This window comes from Melospiza georgiana, chromosome Z (genome assembly GCF_028018845.1).
Source record: "Melospiza georgiana isolate bMelGeo1 chromosome Z, bMelGeo1.pri, whole genome shotgun sequence".
In the NCBI taxonomy this organism is placed as follows: Eukaryota; Metazoa; Chordata; class Aves; order Passeriformes; family Passerellidae; genus Melospiza; species Melospiza georgiana.
In genome coordinates this window covers 21,504,802-21,517,587 of record NC_080465.1, presented here as the reverse complement: position 1 = coordinate 21,517,587, position 12,786 = coordinate 21,504,802, and the positions used below count along the sequence as shown (strand labels likewise).

Below are 12,786 nucleotides of genomic sequence, written 5' to 3'. Positions count from 1 at the left end.
GAGAAGCAACAGATGCTAGACACGGAAGGGAAGCAATAGCTGTAGGCTAAAGAGTGGTATCTGAAGCTGTGCTAGCTGTAGCAGATCTGACTTTAATGCAAGGTGTCGACAGCTAGAGCTGTCTTACCTCTGCCTTCCCAAGAGATTAAGTTTGTGAATGAGAGTAGGCTAAAAGTGGCATGGATAAGAAGCGCAACGTGAGTATCTTAAAACACTTGCAAGCTGTCCAGTGCTACCTATGCATCTGAAAAGAATTTCCCTCCATATTTGAAAAAACATTTTAGTAATAAGATGTAGTGGAAAGATGTTAAGATAGGCCTGCAGCCTTTCATTCAGCAAAGAATTGCCCATGAAGCAGACCTTTCCAAGGAAGGGAGCAACCAGATTTTGTGACAGCCAGCAGACACCCCTCTGTACTCATCACTGCTCTTCATATTCACAGCATGATTGTTGCTCCCAAGAGACAGCATGTGGGTCTGGAATGGAGACCATGATACAGACTGGAAAGGTTCCTCACCAGCAGGACACTATATTCCAGTCTCTGGAATATAGAAGCCTCAGGCCTGGTGCTTCTATGGGCGTTGGTACCAGGATGCCAGTAAATGTGCTTTAGTGTAGTTGTTTATGATGACTGAAGATGAAGAAGGTCTATCTGGCAAGCTTCCTGGAAAAATCCCAGCTGAGAAACAGTTGAAAGCCAGGCACAGACAGGACAGTGATTGCTGCTTGACATTGAAAATACCTGACAGCAGACAATGAACAATCACAATCTTGAAGCACTCAGAAGAGATGATGAGTACATGACCTTCTGAGTGCTTGTAAATGAAGGCAGTTGTGTCTAGAGACCATGACAGAAAGATTGGAAGAGAAGGCAAGAAATAGATCGTGAAATTCTGTGAGCTTGCAACCAAGAGCCCAATCACAGGTACATGATGTTCCACCAACAGTTTAGATGTAGAAAGATGCTTTGAACAGCTTTGGCCATGGATTTATCCTCCGCCACGGATTAATTCTCGACCACAGATTTACCTTGTCATGTGCCTGTAAACAGTTTTGATCTGTTCTTCAGTGTCCTAAAATTGTCTTCAGAGCACTCCTGGCAAGGGCCTGGCAGCTGAGCCAATCTTGTCCATGCAGAACATTTGTAAATAGTACCAGTTTCTGTGCTTCCAAGTGCAACAGTCAGCATGGCTTCCAGTCACTACATGCAGGCAACCCTGCAAGCCAGATTCTAGTAGTACTGTATGTGCTGTAAAAAAATGCATCGATCTCACATCAGGAATGTAGTACAAGTAAGGGTAAGGTCAAAATCTGAGCAAGTGTCAATCCTGTCAGTCAAGTAATCATTAATGAGATCATATTGTCTGGTTCACTTGGTAGGAAGAAGAGATCCTTATAAAGATCAGCCAAAGAACCTAAGAGGTGCCTCTACACCTACATGCATAACAAAAGATCTTGTGTACCATCTCTCAGTCATGTTTGGCAATGGCATTCTGTTTTAAATGGTGCACTTGGAAAACTGTAAATGTCCTGGGATCTTAAGTGTACAGGCATCAAATAGAAGGTTTTATTTATGGTTATATTTTATATGCTTATTTATGATTATATTTTCAAATAGTATTGTGTAGACCTTAGACTGAAGCCAGGAAGACCCTATTTTATTTGCTTTTATCTGTATGGCATTATTAACTTTTTACAAGACAGTGTAGTTAATAATTGTTATGCATACTGACTGTAAGTGTGCATGTAAGCAAATTATTCAATAGAACACAGGGTACAACTAGAAATAGTTAATGGATCTGAGGGAGCAGAGCTAGTTTTAGCAAAAAAAAAAGTCTTTGAACTTTGGAAGAGGACTTTTTTTTAAAACTTCTGTTTAAGCAAAAAAACCCCAGGTTCCAAATGGCCGTTCTTTAGTTCAACAGTGACTTTTAAAATACTTCAAAGAATGCTAAAGCAAATAAATTTCTTTCTACTATTTGCTTCTTTTACAGCTGTGCCATTTGACTTGGGCAGGAACCCTAAGACCATCAGTGACTGCCTACATGGCAGTTTTTGTCATGGGGGTGGGACATACTTTTAAAAGAAAAAATCTGCTTCAGATCTTTGGTGAAAGAGTGTGACCAGGCTGGGGCTAAGATTTTGTGCCATGTTACATAACATGTGGAGCTGGCTTAGTGGATATGGTCTCTGTTACACTTACTTTCTCTGCTTTGTCTTCCTCTTCTAGATCCTGGTCAGAGATTTGTCTTCATATTGCGCAGTTCCCTTAATTATCCACTAGGCAATTCTGTCAGCCCTTCTTAATTCTCTGAGAATTTGGAACTGCATTTACGTATTCACTAAAACCTTTCCTCGACAAGAAAGCACAGAGAAAGAGCCTCCATCAAAGAGGCTCAGGAGAAGTACAGAAAGCATGGAGAAGTACAGAAAGAAGCAAGTAGTCACTGAGCACAGAGCCCAGCACTGATTTAAGAGCTCTGCTGATGGCCTTCTTCTCATGTGTAATCCCATTTGCTTGTCATGCTATGCTAGCACTGATCACTTGCAAGAAATGTGATTGTCTCTCCCCCTTCCATCATACCAGCAGCATTGCATCTATAGTTCACTTGTATAGCTTTCCACCCAAGCAAAGGCAAAGTGCCTAGGAAAGAGCAGGAAAGAGGTGGTTAGGCTGCACTGTCCCAGAGAAATTAGTTGTAGTGCCTTGGCATGGTTGGAGAAAACACCTTTGAGAGGGGTTGCCAAGGCTTCACTAAAAAGCATTTTGCTCAGGTTATACTGAGGCCAGAATTTGGCCACCAGGCCAAGGCTGTTTCTTAGGCCAGACAGCAGTAAGTCACACTAACAGAATGTTCTCAACAGAAGTTCATTGTTAATTCTTATTTGGCACTTCATACTGGCAAAAATTCTCCATTCCTTTCAGATTTCAATTAAATCAGGCCATAAGTTCAGAAATTGTGGAAAATTGACCTGCATAGTACCTTGTATTTGTTTCTACTGGATGCCAGGCAAGAAAAGCCCTTCAGGAATTTAAAGCAAATCTTCTAGTTTATCACATATAAATTGCAAATGCCATTTTTCATCTCCTGGTCCAGTGTTCCCGTCCATGTGCATGTCCACATTTTGGTACCTGTGTTCCTGCAAGATTCCTTGACACAAAGGAGTGCATCATAGGGTGCTGAGTCTTTGAATGCAATTATTCAAAGCTGGATGAAAGATTTGCAGCCCAAGATCCTGGGAGTACAGGAGAAATATTAAGCAAATGCTTACAATGAGGTAAAAATTACAGACATCTTGTGCATAAATTCAGCATTCTTTGAAAGATGCAAAGTTATTTTTCATCTGGACCTAAATCCATAAGGAGTGCTACTAAGTAATCTATATTATATACTGCATATTAGGAGTACCTTAAGACAGACTGCATATGAGGCTGTGTGAAAAGAGCCGGCCTAGCAGTGGGTAATCCAATGGAAACTGATGTAAAATTTGCTTCAGCAGAGAGTTAAAAATCTATTATTCTTTGAAAAAACATAATTCAGCAAGCAGACCCGTATATTATATTGTTTCTATTGCTGCTGAAATAGGTAAAGGGCATGGATAAGTCAAGAGACATGCTTTTGGTGAACACCTGTGATCACTTTAGAGGAAGGAAGTTTGTGTACAATTCCAAGAACCCCAGTCTTACGCAGATTTTGAGAAGAAAGCCATCTGACTCATTATCTACTTATCTAAGTCCTATCTTTGCTATAATATTTACACTTGTGTTTTTTATTGCCTTTTTTCTTCAGAGTGGTGAATGGCAAACTTAACTACGATTTTACTGCCTTGGATAAACTTATGGACCGGCTGTGGGAAAATAAGCTGATTCCAGGTAAGGGCAGTTCCCTGCCTGCACAGTTTGGTATATCTGTTCATCCACATTGTACAAGCATTAGAATATTCTTAGAAAGCTTTTCCAAAGCTGGTTTTGATAAAAGATTTCATTGTTTACCTATTTGCCTTTACATCATGTCCCAGTGTGAGCAAAATGATATTATAGCATTAAAACAACAAAATTGGTTTTACATTGCCTTTGAAGGCAGTTTCAGATGGTTGTACTTGTAAATGAGATCTCATGAAGAGAATATTGTACCCATTGACATATACCTAAAAGGGCCAGAGAAGCAGATACTCCAGGTATAACTTCCAATAAATCTATGCAAACATCCACTGTTTTAAGTTTCCTCTGAGCCCTGCATTTATGTTGACAGCTAATAGCTTTGACTACTATAGTCACTGACAAGTTACAAGTAAAGAACCTCAAATCTGAAATATTTCTGGTGGGAATATGTGGAAACAAAAGAGAAACTATTTAATGATGCTTCTTCATTAACAAGTTTGTTTCAGATGATGTGATAACCCTTCATTAATAAAAATGAGATAGCATTCACAAAAAAAAAGAGACCTATTTCTTATGTCTCTTTTAGGATTTGAATTGATGGGAAATCCATCAGGATATTTTTTAGATTTTGAAGATAAAGAACATGTGGTACAGTGGAGAAACTTAATTACTGTTCTGGCAAGGAGATACATAGGTAAGTTAAAGAAAGAAAAGCGTTGTTATTTGTTTTGTTGTAGTCCTTTCTAGCTACTGCAGAAAGTTCTGTGTGTTGTGATCAATTTCAAGACCCAGAATTTCAACACAAAACCGGAAAACAAACATGCCAAAACAGACCATGGAGACCATGGAATAATAGTCTCTCTTTTTACTGATCCTTGGCCAACATCCGGAATGAATAGAGTGTTCTGGGTAGCACATTTGGCCTGCCTCAAAGGACTGATCTTTAACCTTGTTATATTGTTGTGATTGTAAAATACCAGCTTTCACTGGAGCATGATAACCTAAACACTTCTCATATGCCAGCTTCAAATATTTCTAAGAAGGCAGAAGGCTCAACCTGAATTAAGGGGAGGTGGGTGCCCTAATCACAAAGCTGTAAGTCTCCCTCTCACCTTGCATCTTTTTCAAATATTGCTGCATTTAATCAAAAATGAGAGATTATTTTGAAACTCACAAATTACATTTACCTCATTAGTAAAAATAATGAGGGAAATGATCTACTGGGTCCTGAGCCTCACCTGCAGCCTGAACTAATAGTATTGTCTTTGTAAGTCACTTATTGATAGTATTGTCTGGATATGCAGCTCACTGATAAATGAGGCCTCTCCTACAGATAGGTATGGATTGGAGCATGTTGCTAAATGGAATTTTGAGACCTGGAATGAACCAGACCACCATGACTTTGACAATGTGTCTATGACAGTAAAAGGTGAGCATGTTTTGGAGCATTTCTGAGTGTGGTGAAGTGAAACAGGTGTATGGGGTGAGCAGAGGGGTGACAGTGAGATGTAAGGTATACTGACAAAGAAGTAAGGCAGACAGCAGTGATAAGGAATGTGACAGATACATCAAATCTGTTTTGCTAAGGTCATATTACTGGTCACACTTTATTCCCTACTTGGGTATCAAGGGTTGTGACACAGAAAAAACAAAACAGGAGTTACATTAAGAAGAAGCAGTTCATTAGTTGTATATAAAGTACAGTTAGTAGCACTAAGGGGGAGAAGGGTGGAATAAGAGGAAAACTCCTCACTGAAGCTGCATGCTTTGGGAACATGCTCCTATGAGACCTTTAGAAGAACGTTGTGGAGGCAGGTGAAGTTTTGATGTCTTCTTGTGTTATCAGTGCATAGGAAATGGTAGTCCCAATTTGTGAAGCCTTGCAAATAAATAAAATAACAAGGTTATAACATCTCCTTATAGTTTTAGATCCAATTTCTGTTTTGAGTTATCATCTTTGATATATTCATCTGCTTGGACTTCAGGGTTTCTCAACTATTATGATGCTTGTTCAGAAGGATTAAGAGCAGCCAGTCCTTTACTAAAATTTGGAGGGCCTGGGGATTCCTTCCATCCCTTACCGAAGTCACCCATGTGCTGGAGTCTTCTGTGTCATTGCTACAATGGGACCAACTTCTTCACAGGGGAGACTGGTGTAAGGCTGGATTACATCTCTCTCCATAAGAAGGTTAGTCCAAGATTTCAGTTTAAAGCCATTTTTTCAATCAGTTCAATCAAAGTTATGTTTTATTCTGATTTACAAAGTTGATGACAATGATGAGTGTCCAGCCTATAGCAGGAAGCACAGCTACCTATTCTTGCAAAATTTTGAAGATGTTCAGTTACAAGACTTTAACTCAAAGCAAATTTGTCTTTGCCCAATTCCCAAAGGGAAACAATTCCTCTACTTCTTTTCCATTTTATATTCTAGGAGGAGCTCATGCAAGTAGCATGTGCTGTAGTAGATGAAGGAAAAATACTAGTTTTGTTGGTCCACAGCAGCTTGGTGACCAAGAAATATGTTTTATGTTTATGACTTTAGGTTATGTCTGTATGTTTACCACCTTTTTCTCATTACCACTAAGTACATATGAAATATTGTTGCAGGGAGGTGGGAATTCTCTCTACATCTTGCAACAAGAAGTAGAAGCAGTTCAACAAATTCAGAAGCTGTTTCCAGGTTTTTCTTCTGTTGCAATATATAATGATGAAGCAGATCCAATGGTTGGATGGTCCATTCCACAGCTCTGGCGAGCTGATGTGACGTACGCAGCGATGGTTGTAAAGGTAACAGTTCATTGGTAGTTTTGGCACAGTAGTGTCCCCTGATGTGTTTTTGCAGTTGAAAAAGTAGGCTTAACAATTAATTTTTAAGCAGTTACTCAGACTAATAGATCCTAAAAAAAGAAATCTCCCTACTGGTACAGTGGGGGTTTCCCTGAGTAGTCTACTTTTAGTAGCTTGATTTAATTTGTAAATTTAATTTAACTTTAGTTTTCTTCATCTTTCTTAAAAAAAAAAAAAAAAAAAGTCCAACCCAGAACCAAACTGAGAACTTCACAGAGAAGTGCTAGAGAACTGAGAATGTATACAGTCTCCCAGTTAGATCCATCTGATAAGATCACTCCCACACATGCCCTCTCCATGTAATACTGCTGCTGTGGTGGCTGTCACCTCTATATGTAAGAATTATTTCCCAGCTCCTTCAGAATTTTATCTCATCAAGAGAAATCAGGTATAATAAAGAAGTGCCTTGAGCTCTTAGCATAGTCCATTCTTTGGTTTGGGATACTGGCTGTACACATGATCTTATTAATTACTGCTAATAATTACTGATGTTGGCCAGAAAAGCAGAAGAAGAGAGTGGTCAACATTCCCAGCTCTGCAGTAATTGCACCTTGGCCCCAGAGCAAGCTCAGTCCTTCCCCTGCAAAGCAATAATTTCTACTGCAGACCGAGTGCTTTGTGAGCCACTACCTTAAACAGCACATAGAGTCCAAGTGCTCCTGTGCAAAGGAATAATTCCCAAATGCGAGAGTATGTATGTCACCCAGAAAAAAGATGCATCTTATCAGCTGGTCCTGAGGAGACAAAGGCTCCCAGTTCCCTGAGACTGCATATACAAGCTGTCTTTGCTAAGGCAACAAGTCAGTGACTGCATCGCAGACAGTTTGCAGGACAAAGTAGCAGTGTTTATAATGATGTGGTGATATGAAGGGCGAGAGAAAGACACATCCAGTGGAAAATTAACACTTGGTTGTATAGAAAATGGAAGCACTGTGTTTCTTCAGAGACACAATTGTGAGACTGTCCAGTTGCCAGCCTTCTGACTTAATTCTTAAGTTCTGCTTAATTCTTATATTCAGGCACAATCTAATATGCTGAGAACTTGGGAACTTGAATGTTTTTTGGGAGAGCAGCACAGCAACCACTGAAATACCAGGAGAATTAATTCCAAGTTAGCACCAAGTGGGAAAAATGGCTAATTGAGAAACAGAATCCAGGACCAGCTCACAGACACTGATGTAGTGGGTACAAAGTAACTCCAGATTTGGAGAACCATTTAGATTTAATTCAGATGGTAAATCCTGATTGCTAATTAAGTATTCAAGACAGAGGGGCATAATTTGTAGTGCAATAGACAAGGAGATGTGTTCATTATCTGTGAAGAGTTCTATTATTAATTATTTCAGAGACTTACTACTTGTAAAACTATGCAGGTGCTTCATATTTTACAGTGATTAATATAGTACCTAAAGTGCAGGTTTTCCAAGACTTATGATAAACAGTTATTTTCTTCAGTCTTTTCTAAAAGGCAGAGGGACAGTTCTTTACAGAATTCTGTAAAGATTTTTAAAAAAATACAAGGACTACTGCATGTTTATTAGTTTTTCTCCAAGGTGAAGGTTCGTTTTCTCTATGACTTTGCAGGTAATCATCCAGCACCAAAACCTGCTCATTTCCAAAGCCAACAACACCATCAACTACTCGTTGCTGAGTAATGACAATGCCTTCTTGAGCTACTACCCTCATCACTTCACCCAGCGGACTCTGACAGCACGTTTTCAGATGAACAACACAAAGCCACCTCATGTCCAGATGGTGCGGAAACCAGTGCTGACTGCCATGGGCTTGCTGGCACTGCTAGGTATAGTAAAGAGCATGTCAATAACCCCTCCCACCTAGAAGTCTCCAGCCTAAGAAAGATAGTTCCAGCCGTCTTGCTATTCATAAAAGCAGGAGCTTCCCTCACTGTTTACTAGCTGTGTTAAGAAAATGAAACTTCATTTCCTCAGACAGATTGATAGCTCAGAAAATATTTCTGAGAGTCTGTTATCTGTTTGATTTAACTTACTGCTTTGTTTATATCCTCTGTGTGCCAACCACTCACTTTTTGTTGACTGGTACTTCCCTCTTGTGATGCAAGGGGTACACACCATCAGGCTGCAACTGTCTTTAAGAAATCCCTGTAGCTGGAAGATTCATGCAGCATGTTACAGGGAGAACTTCATTCACTGTCACCTGTTTGCATGTTGTTAGCTAAAATGCTAAGCATAAGAACTGCTGTAATATGTATTTCACAACACTCTACTGTTGTGAAATAAATCTGACTGAAGACTGTAACTGGTAAAATAAGGCAGAACATAGCTCACTTATGCTCAGTCTATTTGCATGCTTTGACCCTGCAGCTTCTGACACAGGACTGACTAACAATGATGCTAACAGTTGTCATGTTTTTTAAAGGAGAAAAGCAGATTTTTGCTGAAGTGAAGATCAGTGGAGATGAAGGCGCTCAAAATAGCACAGTTGGAGTGCTGGCATCTGTGCACACCCCAAGTGAGACGCAGCCCTCAGATAGCTGGCAAGCTACAGTACTGATGTATTCAAGTGAGGATAACAGGACTTCATCTAACATCAGCACGGTCACAGTGAATGCCACCCACTTCCCCAAACATAGAGGTAAACAAATACCATGTAGACAGCTCATATTGAGTGATCTTTAACAGGCAATATCAGCTGGAAAACTTCTACTGAACTGCCTTTCATTGGAAGAGTGAATTTAATTTTCTAGCTTCCTCTGTCATCTTTTGTGCACTCCTAGATTTTCTGAGATATAATGGTGTCCTTCTTTGAAAGGTTCCTAATGCCTACACTTTAATCCCACCTTTAATAGCAACTGCCAAGTGCTACCTTTCTGGAAAACTACTGATCTCAGTGTACTTGGCTGGATATTGCCAAGTAACAATTCCCTTTATGAGATGCCTCCAAGACAGCCAACACGAACACACAATTGCACAGCTGACTGAGTTACCCAACAAATGCATGCAAAAAGAGAATTTTGGTTCTGGTTGTGGAAGTAATAGTTTGAAAGGTAAACTTGGCAAATGTAACTTGTACAGCCTCATGAGAGTCCTAGCTGTGGGACTTTCCAGTGGAAGTTAGGCTCCAAAGTGCTGAAATCAGTTTTGAAAAGGTAGACTTACACACCTGCTAAATTTATTCTTGTTAATCTTTAAATCCAAGTAAAGAGTTTACTACTTTTGTTTGTCTCACCTCCTACAGAGATGGTGTATGTGACATATTACATGGATAACAACGAAACCAATCCCTATCTGAAGTGGAAGAACCTAGGAAGCCCTGACTTTCCTTCTCCAGAGCAGTTCCAGCAAATAAGGGATGCTGAGGTACGATTATGTGTTTGCTTGAAGTGTTGTACGAGTAAAGTGCTTGTGAAAAATACAACAAATCAGACCTCTAACAAAAATTTCCTTAGCCCACAGTCATTCACTTTTTATATCCACACAAAAATTCACTTGCAGTCCTGCAGAAAAGTGTAGCTCACACACAGCTTATGCCTTGGTGTTTGTGTTATACAACCTCTTCACTCTGGGCCTACCCATAAAATAAGGAGGCAGTTGCTCCTGGGGAAGTTCTGCCTTCTCTCTGAATATTCAGTGGGCTTTGAGGCTCTTTCTGTTCCATCTGCTAAGGTAAGTCACATGGCCCTGTGTATATGACAGAATGGCCAAATTGCTGCATTAGAAGGTTGAAATGAACCCCATTAATAGTAGAAAACAAACACCTCCCTGAGGTGAAAACTGCCCAGTGCAAGTTCAGAAAACTGAGGGGCTCACATGGAGATTGACAATTTTCCCTCATCCTCACTAGTGCTGAATGCACCATAGAGATAATTAAGGAGTCAGTCTTCTCTGAGAAGTCCTCTCCTCCCTATGGATGAAAGCTATGCAGAGATTACTTACTGTATGTGAGCATATGAGAGCAGCCTGTCGCTTCAGCTCCCCCTCCCATAGTTTCCCCAATGCATTCAGACTCCCAGGTTAAAAACAGAGGTCATCTTCATCCCCTTCAGGGCCCACAGACAGTACTCACTTTCTGACTTCAGTACAGAGTACTGTGTCTTCTCTTCCCAGTCACCACAACTGACTATTGCTAAGGCCTGTGGGACATTGTAGGAGACATCAGCTCTTCCTTAAAAAGGGCAGCAGCAAGATTGTACATGCTCTTGGCTGTCTGGTACAGCCTCATCCCCAGAGACCAGCCATGTAGCTGTTGTAGCTAGCAATAGCTTGTTCTGCACACTGGGAAGAGATGGGGCCATGGTTTGTAAAGACCTCTAGCCTGAAAGGCGTCTGTGGGAGGTTACAGAAGTGACAGAATGTGCCTAAGGGCATTTGTGGTCAACCCAACTTGTGAGCTGGGCCAACCCTCTTTTTCCTGAGGAGCTGGAAAACAAGTTCTCCGAGTGTGGAGAACTTTGATGCCTGTAAGCATTAACAGTACCAACTCTATTGGAAATTTAGAGTCCTAAAGTTAATACACAAGCACTTTACACTGGTTTAACAGTTGGTCTTTAGGTGCTGTAATGAAAGACTTTTCACAACACTACTCTTTGGCTCTGCAGGACCCACTGGTAACAGGTCCATTTCCATTTCCTGAAGCTGGCATCCTGACACTGAAGCAAGACTTTCCCGTACCCTCAGTCTTTCTTATCCACATCTGTGCAAGACCCAGATCAGCTCCTGATCAAGTATGTGTTGTATTCTACCATTAGACACATCAAAACTGAAACTGCTTCCTGCCTTAAATCTTAGAAGAAGATCATCGAATTAATTTATTGTTAAAAGTGTAAGAATTAGTAAATAAACAATTCTTCTCTCTTTTGATGAGAAGGCTCTCAAAGATGTAATTCAAGACAAAGTACTACATAGCAAGTGATAGGAGCCATCACTAAGATGAATGAAAATTCCCATGGTGAGAAATTAGTAAAACAGTACTGAAAAGTGCAGTATCTCTTTAAAAATCACATAGTATGCTACAAGGATTGACAAGTTAATTGAGAGCTAAAGCAAAAAATGGAATAGCCTCCATATTAGACATCTGTTTCTGCTCATTCAGTCTCACCCATGTTCATAGTGGTGCCCAGAGCCTCTGACGGTCCTCTGCAGGGTTGATGAGTGGGAGACATGGACTGCAAAAAGCTACAGAGCGAAGAATTTTGTTTCTTGATCTCAATGGAAAAAAATCAAAGCAAATAATTAGTATGGAAGGATGAACACGGAAATTTGACCTGGCTGATTAGTTTGTACAGTTTTTTTACATGGGCTTGTGTCTTTGGACAGGTGACTGGTGTTCATTTGATCCCTCTAACAAAGGGGCAGGTCATTGTGCTGTGGGATGACGACTGTGTTAAGTCAAAGTAAGTGGCTTTAAAATAAAATTGATACAAATGAGTTACCAACATACTAGTCCCTAACTTTCCACAAGCTCTACAGAGTAAAACAAGGTCAAAAATTAATGAATTGTTGCTCCTTGATAGATGATACAGTGCATTTGTCTGAAAAGTGAACTGTAGGACCTGTGTGCACAAACTGTGAAAAGCAACCCTGCCTAATCTGTGGCCTGATCAAAGGAATCTGCCTGTTGGTCACCAGCATTCAGTGGCTTTTCTGAGGGGATTCTATTCAGCATAGCAGACAGGAAGATTCATGGTAGAGGTTACATTATCAGCAGATGCCTAAGTGGGATCTTAGACATCTCTGTAAGGGATATGAACTGGAAGAGAAAACCTCCAGTTGCTTTCTTCAGCAAGCTCAACTCAACTTGAAACCCTCTATATGTGAACTATGAAAGGTGATCCAGTTACAAATAGATTACCTCAGGAAGGTAAAAGGACTTAGGTCCTTTTCAAGCCAGTATCCCTAGATTCTTCATTCTTGATAATCCTGGTGTCTGAGTGAAAGATGCGTGACATTTTGTGATGCTGCGTATACCCAAAGCAGCAAGTCAGTCTAGATGTTTTTCTGAGGCTGTTGGAGCCCTGGTTCTTCCTAATAGTGCCAATTAATTCCATCCTACATTTGGCAGGAATGAATCAACTGAAC

At 40.3% G+C, this 12,786-nt stretch overlaps 1 protein-coding gene across 1 annotated transcript in view; it reads left to right on the top strand.

Moving 5' to 3' along the window:
* The window catches only part of IDUA (alpha-L-iduronidase), a 45,893-nt gene that overhangs the window by 28,391 nt on the left and 4,716 nt on the right, over nt 1–12,786 (top strand). Inside the window, exons 3-12 of the mRNA XM_058043595.1 lie at nt 3,792–3,874; nt 4,470–4,577; nt 5,217–5,312; nt 5,869–6,071; nt 6,491–6,670; nt 8,315–8,531; nt 9,128–9,343; nt 9,947–10,068; nt 11,307–11,432; nt 12,025–12,101. Coding sequence (XP_057899578.1) covers nt 3,792–3,874; nt 4,470–4,577; nt 5,217–5,312; nt 5,869–6,071; nt 6,491–6,670; nt 8,315–8,531; nt 9,128–9,343; nt 9,947–10,068; nt 11,307–11,432; nt 12,025–12,101 — 1,428 coding nt within the window. The remainder of the gene's footprint in view (nt 1–3,791; nt 3,875–4,469; nt 4,578–5,216; nt 5,313–5,868; nt 6,072–6,490; nt 6,671–8,314; nt 8,532–9,127; nt 9,344–9,946; nt 10,069–11,306; nt 11,433–12,024; nt 12,102–12,786) is intronic.